The sequence below is a fragment of the Archocentrus centrarchus genome, chromosome 9 (assembly GCF_007364275.1).
Source record: "Archocentrus centrarchus isolate MPI-CPG fArcCen1 chromosome 9, fArcCen1, whole genome shotgun sequence".
NCBI classification, from domain to species: Eukaryota; Metazoa; Chordata; class Actinopteri; order Cichliformes; family Cichlidae; genus Archocentrus; species Archocentrus centrarchus.
Window position 1 is genome coordinate 1,077,743 of NC_044354.1, and position 16,621 is coordinate 1,094,363.

Here is a 16,621-nt window from a genome sequence, read left to right on the forward strand (position 1 = left end):
GCACTGGAGCCGGTGTGCTGTGGGGTATAATGGGCAGACTGGTGCCCGGTGTGTCGCCGTGTGTCACCGACGCGCTCCCGCAGGTGGACTAGTCAGACAGGTTTGACCTACAAGCTCAACTGTTCACTCATTAATGAAGGCGATTGTAATGATAAGTGTTAACTAAGGTGTCACCAGCAGGTGTCAGTGTTGTACGAGAGCCCACGTAGGAGGTGTGGAGAAGAAGACAAAGAGTTAAGATGGCAGTTCATGTTACATGTCAAGTCTGAGTCTTTTAATAAATGGCTAGCTGAAGCTAGCCCAATGTTCTTCAAGCTCTTTTATTATAAATAAGACAAGAACATTACAGCGATGTAGGGAAGTTATCATGAAGATAGTGGCAACTTTAGCGCTTCTGCAGCTGTGGATATCAGCAACAGGTGAGTCTGGATCAACGCAGAAAATACAGGTGAGTGTGAAACCCCAGATTTCATCGTTTTTTTTTTTCCTCTCATCTCGTTACAGCGAGAGTTTCGGGTTCTGGCTCAACCGAAACAGCTCTGTCAGCCTCACCGGGTGACATCGTTCTACTTCCGTGTGACACAGGAGGTGAAGGAACGCCGTTATTAACGAAATGGCTCAAAAATGGACATGAAATCAACTCTTCATCCTCCGCACCGCGCCTCACCGTGCTGCAGAACGGGAGTTTGAACATTCAGCAGGTGATACCTGAAGATGAGGGGAGTTACCTGTGCAACGCCACACTACCTGGCAGCAAGTCCTTCCAGGCAGGTTTTCAGCTTCGAGTAAGCAGTAAGTGTGTACGCTAATTTAGAATGACTCCGTTATATTGAGCTGATGTGGGTGCTGCTTACCGGCGTTCTTCATTACATTTCTAGAAAGCGCAAACTGGTTCATCAACTTAACACACAGGCCGCTGCTTAACAACACGTGACTTGTGTAGCTTGCGCAAGCCCTCCTTTTGCCCGCACGCTTCTCTCAGAGCACTCTGGCTTCCTCACACAGTCCTAAGACACGCATACAGGTTAATTAGTTATTATAAATTGGCCATAGGTGTGAATGTAAGGGTTAGAGACAGGCACCCATTCACGATGTGTGGATGTACCCTGTGACAGATGGAGTGGGCTCCAGCACCCCTGTGACCCTGCATTGGATGAGAGGATAAGAAGATGGACAGGTGTGACTATAAAGACTTTAGTTATCTGTGTGGCCACAGCTAGAAAAACTGTCTGTAAAATGACTCAACAAGAATAACATTTGGAGACTTAAGCAGTAATAGGAGCTGGTTAACATCTAAGTTCACTAGATGGACTCACGGTGGGACATCAGGCTGCTCGATCATCATCACGCTGTGCTCTATTTAACACGACTACTTGTTGAGCTTCAAAGTGTTTTTATTTGCATTTCTTTTCGGCAAAACTCTCCTCCCAGAGCCTTCTGAGGAGTGACTTTGGACTGTTAGGGATGGGTGTGTACAGTGGTTTAAGAAAAGGGGTGCGGTGGATTCATAACTCAAGAATGCACAAGAGCTTCTGTGTGAAACAGACCCTTTCATTTTAATTTTCTTACACTTACTGAAACTAAGATCTGATGGGCTGTTCTGCTGTAGCAGGACATCAGAAGAAGCCACTGCAGCATGTCTGAAGTTTGCCTGAGAGAACCTTAATGCTCCACTTTGCTGCAGGGAAAATGTTTTATGGACTGAATGAGGTTGAATTGTTTGGGAAAGAACTTTCAGAACTGTGTCCGGGGCCCCAGCATGAAAGCATCATCCCACAGAAACGTGATGGAAGGAGCATCATATTGGTGGGTCACCGTGTCTGCAGGCTGCACGCTGAAGCACAGCAGAAACTTTTTCCTGCAGCAAGCCGTTAACCTGAAACATCAAAGTAAATAAATGTGCTACAAAGTAACTCAAATCAAAGCAAATCAGAAATCAGCTGGAGAACATTGTGTTTTATAAACCGGAGACACGCTGTGGTCATACTTTGATGAATATCAGATCAGATGGATAATTAAACTGTATGTGTGATGAATGTTACAGTGCAAAAACATTTTTCTTCTCCAAATATGACTTTAATGTTGCTTACATCATTTACAGTAATACATTTTTAAAGTAATTTATCTCATACATTAGAAAGTTACTCTGAATGAGGTCCCACTAAGTGTTAATGCACTGTACATATTTATTTCAGGTGGATCAGAAAATGTGTCTACATCCATCAGTCCTGCCACTGCACTGCCCAATGGGACCCTCTTCACGTCTCGGGGCTCATCACTTACTTTAAACTGCTTGCGCTCCTCTCACCCATCCCAGCAGCTGACCTGGGCCTTCAGAGGCGACTCGTCAAGCAACGACTCGCTGCTTTCAGGCTCTGGATCCTGGCTGGACTTCAGGATAGAAAACATTCAGGCCAGCGCTCAAGGAGTTTACAGCTGCATGGCCCACAACCCCGTCTCAAATCAGACCGTCTCTAAGAGCACAGAGCTGCTGGTGTACTGTGAGTATCACAAACAGCTGCTGTGACTGGTATTAAAGTGATCATTTTTACAGATGCACAAACATATGGCTTACACCTACCTAAAAGGATCGCATGTGACAGTTTTGCTGCAGAGCGGAGTGCAGCTGATCCTGGGTGCTGTAAGCATCACTGAAACCTGGTTTCTGAATAATTAATGGGTTATATCACTTAAATGAAGAAATAGAAACAGCCTTTATTGTCCTGCAAAGGGGAAATTCAGTGTAACAGCAGCAAAAATATAAAAATGTAGCAAACATTTGTTATTTGTCATTTTTAATAAGTATTTTTGTTAGGATCTGATACCGAGCCCAAGTGAAAAAAACAAAATAATTCAAGTTTTCCAAACTTAAGGTGGAATCCACAAAAAGAGGCTGATTACAGTGTTGAAGGTTTATAGGGAACATTTAGTTTCCACCCAGAGATTCAGCTGAATGAAATATCCTTTTATTCCCAGTTTTATCGGTGAAACTGCTGTCTGAGCATAAAAACATATTTAACTCTTAAATGATGTGACCACATTAAATAAACATGTAACCTCCTGCTGCACCACAAATGAGAAAATGATAGCGGGCGAGCAAAGACTGAGGGAGGATATTCAGAGCTGTGCTGATGGGCAGAAAAAAGCTGAGTCATGACCCACCGTCAGCCGAGAGGAGGCGAAAGGAACCAAAAAAGGCCAAAACGCCACCCTGAAGCTGCACTCATGCTGTGAATGCAACGATTAAGTGTGACGTGGCAATGATTTTATCTTTGTGGCTTCTGTTAAAAAAACATTATTATTATTATTATTATTATTATGGTTATAATGTATTATTAAGGTGAGGAAGTTGTGGAATGGACTTCCTGAATTCTTGACGCACAACTTTTTCTGTGCTTTTTGCTCACTTCCTGCAGCCGACGTTTCAACATGATAAAGCTGTGAGCATGAATATTCCAAAATAAGTTCAGATATTTTCCTAAATTTCTTTGAGCATAATCGATCTATGAATGCATGGACAGCAGAGACACAGCCTGATGTATTATGTCCGTGTAAGCAAATTATTACAGTCTGTGCTCAACAACATGCAAATGATCAACAAACAGCTTTTTGTGCTGCGTTTGAAGGAAGAAATTTCCATTGATAAATTCATAATAAATTATTATTTACTTGGCTTTATATTATAATTAAATTAAAAGCTTTCTCTTTTTCCTACCTGTTCATAACTGGTACTGAATAGTGTATTTCTTCACAGAAAACAAAGTAGTGCTGATTATTGATGACTTTTGTGTGGACGTCTTTCTTTGCAGTTGTTCAGTAACTAAAAGTTTGTGTAAGTGGTTTGTTCAGGTGGGAAAAAGTAGGTCAAACTCTAAACAGTTTATTATCATTATAGTTTTTAAATATTCTTTGTTTTAATACTGAACTGTGTAAAACTCACTCGTTGTATGTCGTATATGTACGGTAGAGTCTGAGAAGCTTGTTCAGCTTTCAGCCTGTGAATCAGAATCAGAAGCCTTTATTGTCAGCAGGTGCTTCATAAACACTGCTGTGCTTCCAGTTTCCACCAGAACATTTAGTAATTAGTGGGAAATCATCAGAAATAGGTCGTCTTCTTTTGGCTGCTCCCTTTAGGGGATCCCACAGTGGATCATCTGCCTCCGTCTCACACTATTCCCAGCATCCTCCTCCTGTCACACCACCCCACTGAATGTCCTCCTTCCTCTTTTCCTTCTGCCCACTATTCCACTTCTGCACACATCCAAACCATCTCAGTCTCGCCTCTCCAACTTTGTCTCCACACTGCTCCGTGTGAGCCGTCCCTCTGATGTGCTCCTCTTTAACCCGGTCCATCCTGGTTACCCTCAACAAGAATCTCAGCATCTTTAACTCTGCCACCTCCAGCTCGGCCTCCTGTCTTTTACAGGTGCAGAGCTTAATAGCTGTGGTCTCTAAGGCACCTCTTCAGAGGGGAAGCAAGTTTACATGTTGTGGAGCAGGCATGGAGTTAAGCAATTACCATCTGTAACAAGAAAACTTTGGACTAAATTAGTCTCTTCACTGGTGGATCAAAGAGTTTGTTTTTTAAAATCCTCCCCTGAACAAATAGGAATCGTGGCTACATACATTTTTAATCATGTTCATTACTGATGTTTTTATTTTTTTTCTTCTTAGATGTCTCAGACAGACACCCTGAGTGCTTGTGGGCCCTGACACAGGACCCCTCTCATATCCAGTTCACCTGCACCTGGTTGGGAGTTTATCCCACCCCAGAACCGCTCCGTGCTGTCCGAGGGGCAGAGTGTGAGGTGCGCGGCCCGACAACTACTGCTCGGCCCGGGAAAAGAGAAGTCGTGTTCGCTGACCCTCAGTAAGTTTGTTGTTGAGAAATGAGCCTCTTAACAATCCTGAGATGTTCAGTTCAATTCAATTCAATTTTATTTATATAGTGCCAAATCACAACAAACTGTCGCCTCAAGGCGCTTTGTATTGTGGGTAAAGACCCTACAATAATACAGAGAAAACCCAACAGTCAAAACGACCCCCTATGAGCAGCACTTGGTGACAGTGGAAAGGAAAAACTCCCTTTAACAGGAAGAAACCTCCAGCAGAACCAGGCTCAGGGAGGGGGGGTCATCTGATGAGGGGGGCCTGAGGGGAGAGAAAGACATGCTGTGGAAGAGAGCCAGAGATTAATATCAATTAATGATTAAATGCAGAGTGGAGTATAAACAAAGCAAATAAGGTGAATGAGAAGAAACAGTGCATTATGTGAACCCCCCAGCAGACTAGGCCTATAGCAGCATAACTAAGGGATGGTTCAGGGTCACCTGATCCAGCCCTAACTATAAGCTTTATCATAAAGGAAAGTTTTAAGCCTAATCTTAAAAATAGAGAGGGTGTCTGTCTCCTGAATCCAAGCTGGGAGCTGGTTCCACAGAAGAGGCGCCTGAAAGCTGAAGGCTCTGCCTCCCATTCTACTCTTAAGTATCCGAGGAACCACAAGTAAGCCAGCAGTCTGAGAGAGAAGTGCTCTGTTGGGGTGATATGGTACTATGAGGTCTTTGAGATAAGATGGTGCCTGATTATTCAAGACCTTGTATGTGAGGAGAAGAATTTTAAATTCTATTCTAGATTTAACAGGGAGCCAATGAAGAGAAGCCAATATGGGAGAAATCTGCTCTCTCTTTCTAGTCCCTGTCAGTACTCTAGCTGCAGCATTTTGGATCAGCTGAAGGCTTTTCAGGGAGCTTTTAGGACAGCCTGATAATAATGAATTACAATAATCCAGCCTAGAAGTAATAAATGCATGAATTAGCTTTTCAGCATCACTCTGAGAAAGGATGTTTCTAATTTTAGAAATATTGCGCAAATGCAAAAAAGCGGTCCTACATATTTGTTTAATATGTGCATTGAAGGACATATCCTGGTCAAAAATGACTCCAAGATTTCTCACAGTGTTACTGGAGGCCAAAGTAATGCCATCCAGAGTAAGTATCTGGTTAGACACCATGTTTCTAAGATTTGTGGGGCCGAGTACAAGAATTTCAGTTTGATCTGAATTTAGAAGCAGGAAATTAAAGGTCATCCAGGCCTTAATGTCTTTAAGACATTCCTGCAGTTTAATTAATTGATGTGTGTCATCTGGCTTCATTGATAGGTAAAGCTGAGTATCATCTGCATAACAATGAAAATTGATGCAGTGCTTTCTAATAATACTGCCTAAGGGAAGCATGTATAATGTAAATAAAATTGGTCCTAGCACAGAACCCTGTGGAACTCCATAATTAACCTTAGTGTGTGAAGAAGACTCCCCATTTACATGAACAAATTGGAGTCTATGAGATAAATATGATTAAAACCACTGCAGTGCAGTACCTTTAATACCTATAGCAAGCTCTAATCTCTGTAATAAAATGCTATGGTCAACAGTATCAAAGCTGCACTGAGGTCCAACAGGACAAGAACAGAGATGAGTCCACTGTCAGAGGCTGTAAGAAGATCATTTGTAACCTTCACTAATGCTGTTTCTGTACTGTGATGAATTCTGAAACCTGACTGAAACCCTTCAAATAAACCGTTCCTCTGCAGATGATCAGTTAGCTGTTTTACAACTACTCTTTCAAGAGTCTTTGAGAGAAAAGGAAGGTTGGAGATTGGCCTATAATTAGCTAAGACAGCTGGGTCAAGTGATGGCTTTTTAAGTAGCGGTTTAATTACAGCCACCTTGAAGGTCTGTGGTACATAGCCAACTAATAAAGACAGATTGATCATTTTTAGGATAGAAGCATCAATAATTGGAAAGACTTCTTCGAACAGTCTAGTAGGAATGGGATCTAATAAACATGTTGCTGGTTTGGAGGAAGTAACTATTGAAGTTAACTCTGAAAGATCAACCGGAGCTAAAGAGTCTAAACAAATACCAGCAGTGCTGAAAGCAGTCGAACATGAAGATAAATCTTTGAGATGGTTATGAGTAATTTTTTCTCTAATATCTAAAATTTTATTTGTAAAGAAATCCATGAAGTCACTACTAGTTAACGTGAAAGGAATACTCGGCTCTACAGAGCTCTGACTCTTTGTCAGCCTGGCTACAGTGCTGAAAACAAACCTGGGGTTGTTCTTATTTTCTTCAATTAATGATGAATAGTAAGATGTCCTAGCTTTACGGAGGGCTTTTTTATAGAGCAACAAACTCTTTTTCCAGGCTAAATGAGCATCTTCTAATTTAGTGAGACGCCATTCCCTCTCCAGCTTTCGGGTTATCTGCTTTAAGCTGTGCGTTTGTGAATTATACCACGGAGTCAGGCACTTCTGATTTGAAGCTTTCCTTTTCAGAGGAGCCACAGTATCCAAAGTTATACGCAGTGAGGATGTAAAACTATTGACGAGATAATCGACCTCACTGGGAGCAGAGTTTAGGTAGCTGCTCTGCACTGTGTTGGCACATGGCACTGAAGAGCACAATAATGAAGGAATTAGATCCTTAAACTTAGTTACAGCACTTTCAGAAAGACTTCTACTGTAATTAAACTTATTCCCCACTGCTGTGTAATCCATTAAAGTAAATGTAAATGTTACTAAAAAATGATCAGACAGGAGGGGGCTTTCAAGGAATACTGTTAAGTCTTCAGTTTCTATGCCATATGTTAGGACAAGATCCAGAGTATGATTAAAGTGGTGGGTGGGCTCCTTTACATTTTGAGAGAAGCCAATTGAATCTAACAATAGATTAAATGCAGTGTTGAGGCTGTCATTCTCAGCATCTACATGGATGTTAAAATCACCCACTATAATTATTTTATCTGAACTGAGCACTAAATCAGATAAAAAGTCTGAGAAATCAGACAGAAACTCTGAGTAGGGACCAGGTGGACGATAGATAATAACAAATAAAACAGGTTTTTGATTTTCCCAATTAGGATGGACAAGACTAAGAGTCAGGCTTTCAAAAGAATGAAAACTTTGTCTGGGTCTCTGATTAATTAATAAGCTGGAATTGAAGATTGCAGCTAATCCTCCTCCTCGACCTGTGCTTCGAGCATTCTGACAGTTACTGTGACTCGGGGGTGTTGATTCATTTAAACTAACATATTCATCCTGCTGTAACCAGGTTTCTGTAAGGCAGAATAAATCAATACGTTGATCAATTATTAAATCATTTACTAATAGGGACTTGGAAGAGAGAGACCTAATGTTTAACAATCCACATTTAATTGTTTTATTCTTTGGTGCAGTTGATGAAGCTGTATTATTTATTAGGCCCGAGCCGACGAAGTCTCGGCGAGGAGCCTATTGGATTCACTATGCCACATACCCCAAAATGCGTTAAAATCCCCACGGTCGCATGGGACGCGGTCGCCAGTGACCCCTGACCTCATAGGGACGTGGGTCAGGTCGAGACGTTTCCGAAAAGGTATGCGTCGGGGTGACTGGGAAAACGCCTAATTGTTTTTGCTCGAATTCTCCATTATTCTTTATTATTATTTTTCTTTATTATTATTATACTTTCTCTCTCTTTGAACCCAAATTTGACCCCCTGAATGTGCACGAAAAGTCACCATTTTTTGCATGGTGGTCAGGTCTGGCGAAAAATTACGTATTTTAATGTCGCCACAAACTAACTCCAAAACACGGCTCCACAGCGCCCCCTGGAAATTTCATTTTTCGGTGCCCTTATGGGAGAGGCCAAATTCAAGTTTGCCCTAGAGTCATGAAATTCTCGTCACACATAGAGCATGTCTGGGCAAACAATAAATCCTCTTGAGGCACCCCTCCATGACCCACAGGAAATCCACCAGGTTGACTTGAAATTTGGCTTTCGCCGAGTCAGCAATTTCGCTCACCTTGTATTTGCGCGAACTTCTCCTACAGCATTTGACCCACAAACACCAAAACGGCTCAGCATCATTTAGAGACATAGGGCATCTAAAGTTATCGAAGGCTTCGTATTCAATTCAATGGTCTTGTCACACTAGGCCCCTGAAGTTGGCCTTCGTTTGACCAAAAATTCCGGTCTTCTTTCCTGCCATCAATCGCACATGCTTTGCCCGATCTGCCCCAAAATGGAATCATTTATGAACACACCTACACTGAATCCATAAGTGCAGAAACCACGTCGATTGATGCCATAGCGCCCCCTACAGAACAAAATGAAAATTTGTATGGGGGTCCACAAAATTAGTTTCTCTGGTATGCATGACAATTTTTTTACACAATCTTCTGATCCTCCTGGTCAGAAAAGGCAATCAGACCTATGCCCAATTTTGCACGCCACAGGCGCCACCACACCGCAAATGTGCGTTGCGTTTATATGGGGAGCCAACAATTTACTTTCTCAGACATGCATGCAATTCGAGACAAACATTCTGTACCCCAGCACGATCAAAAAAGTCAATGAGACCCATGCCCACATTCCCACAGGAAATCCGCTAGCTTGGCTTGAAATTCTGTTTTTGCCAATTTTGCACTGTTGGACACCTCATATTTGCTCGAACTTCTCCTAGGGCATTTGACGCGCTAACACCAAAATGCCTCTGCATCATCTAGAGACATAGGGCATCCAAAGTTATCGAAGGCTTCGTATTCAATTCAACGGGCTTGTCACATGAGGCCCCTGACTTTGGCGGTCGTTTGACCAAAAATTCCCGTACTCTTTCCTGTCATCAATCGCACGTGCTTTGCCCGATCTGCCCCAAAATGGAATAATTTATGAACACACCTACACTGAATCCATAAGTGGAGAAACAATGGCGATTGCTGCAATAGCGCCCCCTGCAGAAGAAACTGAAATTTTGTATGGAGGTCCACCGCATTGGTTTCTTTGAAATGCATGAAAATTTTTTTACATGTTCGTCAGATACTCCTGATCAGAAAAGTCAATCAGACCTATGCCCTATTTTGCACGCTGCAGCCGTGACCACCACCCCAATGTCAAGATGACATCATTATGGAGAAACCACAACCTTGTCACACGTATTGCGCAATCACTCACGCACTCTTCCTGCACTTTGCTTGCATTTTCCTTTCCCTTATGTACTGTACAAGACTTCATTTAGATTTGTGGATTCAGAGCAACAAGTGCACTAGTGCCCCCTACAGATGGAACAAAAGCATTAGATGGTGGGAATCACATTTAGGTTTTCTGAAATGCATGAAAAACGGTAGAAAACTTCGCCACAGTCAAATAGATAGATTCAACGGTGTTATCATGTCCATCCTTGCCAAGATTTTCATCTTTTGCCAGTGGGGATTACATTTGGCAGAACAGGTGGCTCTCTGACAGCTTGAAGGGGGATCTCAGGTGGCTCGCAGGTGGGTTGCAGGCTGTTTGCAGGGCACGTTGTTCGCAGGGAAGGCAGGTCGCAGGTTGCAGGAGCAGCGGCTCTCAGGCGGCATGCAGTGGGGTTTGCGGGGCTCGCAGGTGGCTGGCTGGAGATTTGCGGAGCTCGTAGGTGGCACGCTGGGGGTTCGCGGGGGCTCACTTGCGGCTCGCGCTGGGTTTGGCGGTCGCGCACGCAGCGAGGGCCGTAAAACGCCGCTTGCGGCTTTAATTGTTTTTGAATTTTTATGCTTAAATAGCTTTTTGCTGATTTTAGCTTTGGTTTTTGGTGGTCTGGGAGCAGGCACCGACTCTATGGGGATGGGGTTTTGGGGGGATGGCAGGAGGAGAGAAGCTGCAGAGAGGCGTGTAAGACTGCAACTCTGCTTCCTGGTCTCAACCCTGGGTAGTCAGTTTTTAGGAGGGTTAATAAATTTGGCCAGATTTCTAGAAATGAGAGCTGCTCCATCCAAAGTGGGATGGATGCCGTCTCTCCTAACAAGACCAGGTTTTCCCCAGAAACTTTGCCAATTATCTATGAAGCCCACGTCATTTTTTGGACACCACTCAGACAGCCAGCGATTCAAGGAGAACATGCGGCTAAACATGTCGCTCCTGGTCTGATTGGGGAGGGGCCCAGAGAAAACTACAGAGTCCGACATCGTTTTTGCAAAGTTACACACCGAGTCAATATTAATTTTAGTGACCTCCGATTGGCGTAACCGGGTGTCATTACTGCCGACGTGAATAACGATCTTACCAAATCTACGATTAGCCTTAGCCAGCAGTTTCAAATTTCCATGAATGTCGCCTGCTCTGGCCCCTGGAAGACATTTGACTATGGCCGCCGGTGTCTCTAGCTTCACGTTTCTCAAAACAGAGTCACCAATAACCAGAGTTTGTTCCTCGGCGGGTGTGTCGCCGAGTGGAGAAAAACGGTTAGAGACGTGAACAGGTTGGTGGTGTACCCGGGGCTTCTGCTTAGGACTACGCTTCCTCCTCACCGTCACCCAGCCGGCCTGTTTTCCCTGCTGCTCGGGATCTGCTGGGGGGGGAGCTAACGGCGGCTAAGCTACCACGGTCCGCACCCGCTACAGGGGCCTGGCTAGATGTAGGATTTTCCAGGGTGCGGAGCCGAGTCTCCAATTCAGAAAGCCTGGCCTCCAGAGCTACAAACAGACTACATTTATTACAAGTACCGTTACTGCTAAAGGAGGCCGAGGAGTAACTAAACATGTGACACCCAGAGCAGGAAAGTGCAGGAGAGACAGGAGAAGAAGCCATGCTGGTAGTGAGTCGGCTAAGGGCTAAGCTACTAGCTGAGCTAAGCTAGCGAATTTCTAAAAACAAATAAAGTGAGTAATGTGAATACAGGTGATTCAGCAAAGAGTATGCTATTTAAAGTAGGTGAAGATTACACTAAAATATGTTATTATCCAGATAAATCTAGTTATACAGATATAACAGCTAACAGACAGCAAAACACTGTGCTCCGAAACAGGAACAGGAAGTGATACAATACCGCAGTGAGAGCCAACACCAAGTGACAGCGCCACCAAGGCGACCAGTGTCAGTGTCAGTTTGTCAGTGTCAGTGTAGTGCCCAAACATCTGGAAGACTTGTGCTCCAGAAAATATATCCTCATTCCCCCACTGCAACATCTTAAACTCTGCCTTTAAATTTTTAATTTCCAGTGAAGCCTGGTGAAGCACCCAAAGGTGCTGGATGTGGGGTAGTATCATAGTCCCTCTATAAGAGTGTGTGTTTTCTTTCATCCCACATTTATATATACACACATATATATATACACACTGGCTGGCACACTGGATGTAAAACACTCACACACACACGCTCACTCACTATATACAGTGGGCATGTGAGCAGGTGACAAACTAAAGGAGCATGCAATGCCCCCAGCCTCTGGGTGACCACTTTTGATTGTAAGGCCACCTGCTGGTACACAACCTGTCTCCAAATAATTGTGGTCTGACTGACTGCAATCACTAAATAGTTGCCATTTAATTCATAAATGTGGACAGATTGCCAAAACATTACAATCAAGAGTCAGTCTGCACTGCAATGCATCTGTTTACAATAGAAGACTTGACTCAGCAGGTTGCCAGTCGATTATATAGGAACACAACCAGAATACAAAAGAAAAGTTGCAGATTGCCTGTGCAGTTAAATTGCCATCCCGCAGCAACTATTTGTGCATTAATTTGATTCAAATGTATGAGATTCTGGCTGGTCTCTGAATTTAAGTACTGGGGCTGCATGAGTGCAGCAGGTGTTGGGGAGTTACATTTCATTGAGGGACACATAAACTCCAGTATGTACTGTGAAATAATGAAGCAGAGCATGATCCCCTCCCTCCAGAAACTGGGTCGCAGGGCAGTGTTCAAGCGGAAGGTGGAGGAGTGCAAAGTCTCGAATATCTGCCAGCTCTGTGATGTCATCATGGAGGAGTGGAAAAGCATTCCAGTGGGAACCTGTGAAGCTCTGGTAAACTCCATGCCCAGGAGAGTTAAGACAGTTCTGGAAAATAATGGTGGCCACACAAAATATTGACACTTCAGGAACTTTCACTAAGGGGTGTACTCGCTTTTGTTGCCACTGGTTTAGACATTAATGGCTGTATATTGAGTTATTTTGAGGGAAGAATAAATTTACACTGTTATATAAGCTGCACACAGACTATTTTTCATTGTATCAAAGTGTCATTTTGTCAGTGTTGTCCCATGAAAAGATATACTTAAATATCTGCAGAATGTGAGGGGTGTACTCACTTTTGTGATACACTGTTTGTGTGCACTTGTTGCCAAAAGCAGGAGTCTGATTGGTCAGATTGGTTCATTTGTGTGTGAAAAATTGAAAAAAATCAAGCTTGATCAAACAAAAAACACAAGTCCTGCAAAATTACATGGTTGGTGCGAACAGCTGCATTAAGAATAGTTGAGACAAAAAAATGTCAGTGGCCTCCACTTGTTAAACTGTTCTTGTTGTTTTTTGTTTTGTTTTGGTTTTGATTTGTTTTTTTAAGTGATCCTTGAATTTATTTATTTTGAGGAGTGTATTTGAATCTGAAATTTAAACAAAATAAGGTTCAGGGACTCAGGGACATGAAAAACTGCTCCACACTATCAGGGGTTATAGAAGTTGATTGCAGTTTATCCTCTGACCTTTTGTGGGATCTGAGCGAGGGCTGAGGCTATCATGTTGGCCTTCTCTTTGGTGATGTTGTTGATCATGGATCCCAAAGTGAAGACCACAATGCCATCATCTCCAGAACTCTGCACAAATTCATCCATATCCTGCAAGAAGGTTATCATGATCTCACTGCCAGCCAAGCAGCTGTTTTTCCATCTTTGGTCAACATTTGGTGACCTCAGTGTTCAAGTCAGGAATACTCTGTGGTGAAATGATTACTCAGGTTGTAATAGTAATAACAGTCATTACCTCTGGTAAAGGTTTAGCAGGTCTGCAGTGGAGCCCACCAACAAATTTGAAGTTGGGGAGGAAAGGACGGGGGAATTCATAATCCCAGTAGGTTCGGATTAACCAGATGTCTGCTTTACCCATCATCTCACAGGCACTGCTGGGAGCTCCTGTTGCAATGCATAAGTAATGGATATCAAAGTATCACTAAAATTCTGTGAAAAACACATTTTCTTAAATAGATTTGATGAGTTATGAAAATATTGCATTTACGTCATTAGCAGGCTTAAAACATTTTAGCCAGTGTTTCATGTCTAATTGCTCACCTTTGACTTCAGAGTAATATCGATCTACTACTTTCCAAAAAATGTGATCAATCACGATGTCTTGCAGAGCGTAGAAGAGAGTGTTCCACACCCTTTCTGAGATGTCCATCTTATCTGTGAGTTTGCTCATAGCACCGGGCACAAAGGATGGTGGAGCAGGCATCTGACCACAATGCCTCTCCCAGTTATGAGCTAAGGAGAAGCGCAAGGAGAAGACGAGCGGGATGCCCAAAATATCTGCTACCAAGTCACTGCCGGGGTAGATGGGGTCAGCCAAGAGGAGGTCGTAATTTCCCTCTTTCAGCTTCTTCATGATGACATCTGATTTCACCACACCGTCCAAATACTGCATAGAAAACTTCAAGTCAGTTTTCAGTATCTCAAGACTTTGATGAAGTACTGCAAATAGTTCATGTGATCCATCTCATACATGGCGAATTGGAAGAACTCTTCTAGAACCTCCTCCATGGCCTCTATTGAGAAAGAGACGTTGAAGGGCTCATAGCGAAAGTGGGAGGGTTCGTTGGTGTTCATGTACAATGACGTGCTCGGGGCCAGTACAGTCACCTGGTGTCCCCTGTCGACCAGCGTCTCCAGAACAGGCTTCATGTTTATCCAGTGGCTGCCTTCAGTGTACCACACCAAAATGTTCCCTCCGTTTGCACTCCATGCCACACAGAGTACCAGCAGGACGCAGGCAGAGACACGCAGCTCCATGGTGTCTGAATGTCAGCAGGTAAACCAGCTGTAGCCCGATCCTTTTGTAAAAGTATCCTGGAAAGATAATTATGAACTACATAAAGCTGTATTCTGACTCATTTCTCTTTGTGCTGCACTGATCATTTCACAGTGGGTTAAAAGGTAATGGCAGCAAAGTTGACATCACTAGAAAAACAAGACTGATTTGTAACCTGTATGAGAAATCCACTAAGAAATTAAAAAGATGTCAGAGCGTGAGGTTGTATCTGTTAAGGAGAGGCAAAGTGAAGTAATACAAAATGAGGATTATTCCACCTGTACAGGCTGTGGTGCTGTTATATAATCTGAGGAAGTTATGGGTGCTTTTTCAAGTTTTTCCCTGCATATGACTGAAATGTGAGTCAGGATTGATAGGATTCAAACAAAACTGTTTCCCTATTTGAGATTTGACAGTTTTGTATCTCCAGGGATGAAAGTTCAATGTTTTTCATAATGCATATTAGAAAGATTGTGAAGTTTTGTTTTATTTTAGACCAGAGAGACCCTGTCGAGCTTCATATAAATATTACAATTATGATACACATGTGACTTTTAAATTCACTTTTAGAAAAAATCCCAACAGGTATGGACACTGAGAGAAACCCAATAATCAGAAGGATAAGCAGCACATGGTGATTGTGAGGAGGAAAATACTCCCTTCAGATTAACCTCTTAAAGATTTTTAAACACTTTGTGTAAATGACCATCTCTAATTTCATAAGACTTTTAAATTACTTCAAAGTTGATGTTTCATACTAATTTAAGAATTTATCAATATGAAATGGTTCTCTAAATTTACAAACTTTCTGATGCAAGTAAAACCTATCACCTTTACAAACTTATACCATGATTATAAGTCTGAAGAAACAAGATCTACTGGCAATTTGACAAACGGGAGTCCCAGTAGCATGCGGAAGAACCATACACAGCCATGACACCCTGGCACCTCCTCCTCATGCTGGTCACACACTGCTGTGGGATGACATCCATTCTTCAACCAGCATTCATCGAATCCAATAATCACCATACAAGAGTCTGTAGCAGAGTAAGCTCTTTGGCATTGGCAGAGAAGGTTTGGTAACTTTTTGATGGACGCGACACAAACTCAGCTCTGCTGCTCAACCTACAAATGCATTTTCCATCAATGAGGCACCATTTAAGGAGATATAAACAGGTATTCCAACAATATAAGATTTATTGCCAAGAAGCATCATTATAACAATGAAATAAGCAACCAAACACAAATTTCCTTTCTTTTTATGCTAAGTTTATTTATAAACACAAAATTTCATATGTTGTAGAATTTTGCAGTATCTGTTTTAAGTCAGTGCATTATTACTCTTGCAGGATTTTAAAATCAACACCTAACCAAGAAAGTGAAATGTCCCCTAAAAGGGTGTGACCTGTACGAAAAGCTGCAGATATCTTTCTGTTTACTGCAGCTGCTCCACAGGATGGTGGTGGATACGTCGGTGGTCTTTCCCCATCGTCTGGGCCCCCCTCACAAGCTGACACTCAGCAAGCTCACAGCTGATTACCTCAGAAGGATCATTCACAGAGTGGTGGGTGCTTATAGACAAGCATCTACAGTTAAATGTGAATTGATCAAAAAAAATGAATCATCATCATACAGTAAAATTTTCAAACATATTAAATGTTGCCATCCAAATGTATCAGTTTGTGGGAAACTGTCAGGACACGGAGGGCTGTTTGTTTTTGTCACTTGATTTCTCTTAATATGATTTCTGCGTGTAAAAATTAGACTTGGAGCCTTTCTTCCACATCTGTTTAAATGCTTATG

General features: G+C 42.6%; 1 protein-coding gene and 1 pseudogene across 1 annotated transcript; one reads left to right on the plus strand and one right to left on the minus strand.

Annotated features, from left to right (window-relative positions):
• Positions 1-202: 202 nt before the first annotated feature.
• LOC115786112 (V-set and immunoglobulin domain-containing protein 10-like) lies at positions 203-12,889 on the plus strand. The gene is made up of 6 exons (XM_030738156.1): positions 203-419; positions 505-792; positions 2,196-2,501; positions 4,675-4,870; positions 6,433-6,486; positions 12,652-12,889. The coding sequence occupies exons 1-6, from the start codon at positions 368-370 to the stop codon at positions 12,887-12,889; spliced, it is 1,134 nt and encodes a 377-aa protein (XP_030594016.1). The 5' UTR covers positions 203-367.
• Positions 12,890-13,488: 599 nt separating this feature from the next.
• On the minus strand, positions 13,489-14,838 carry LOC115786113 (UDP-glucuronosyltransferase 2A3-like; annotated as a pseudogene).
• Between the last annotated feature and the right edge of the window lie 1,783 nt (positions 14,839-16,621).

Coding starts and splice junctions, on each gene's coding strand:
- LOC115786112 (XM_030738156.1), top strand. CDS start 368: ATGAAGATAGTGGCAACTTTAGCGCTTCTGCAGCTGTGGATATCAGCA. Junction 4,871..6,432: donor GTCGTGTTCGCTGACCCTCA/GTAAGTTTGTTG, acceptor TATGGTCAACAG/TATCAAAGCTGCACTGAGGT. Junction 6,487..12,651: donor ACAGAGATGAGTCCACTGTC/AGAGGCTGTAAG, acceptor CATAAACTCCAG/TATGTACTGTGAAATAATGA.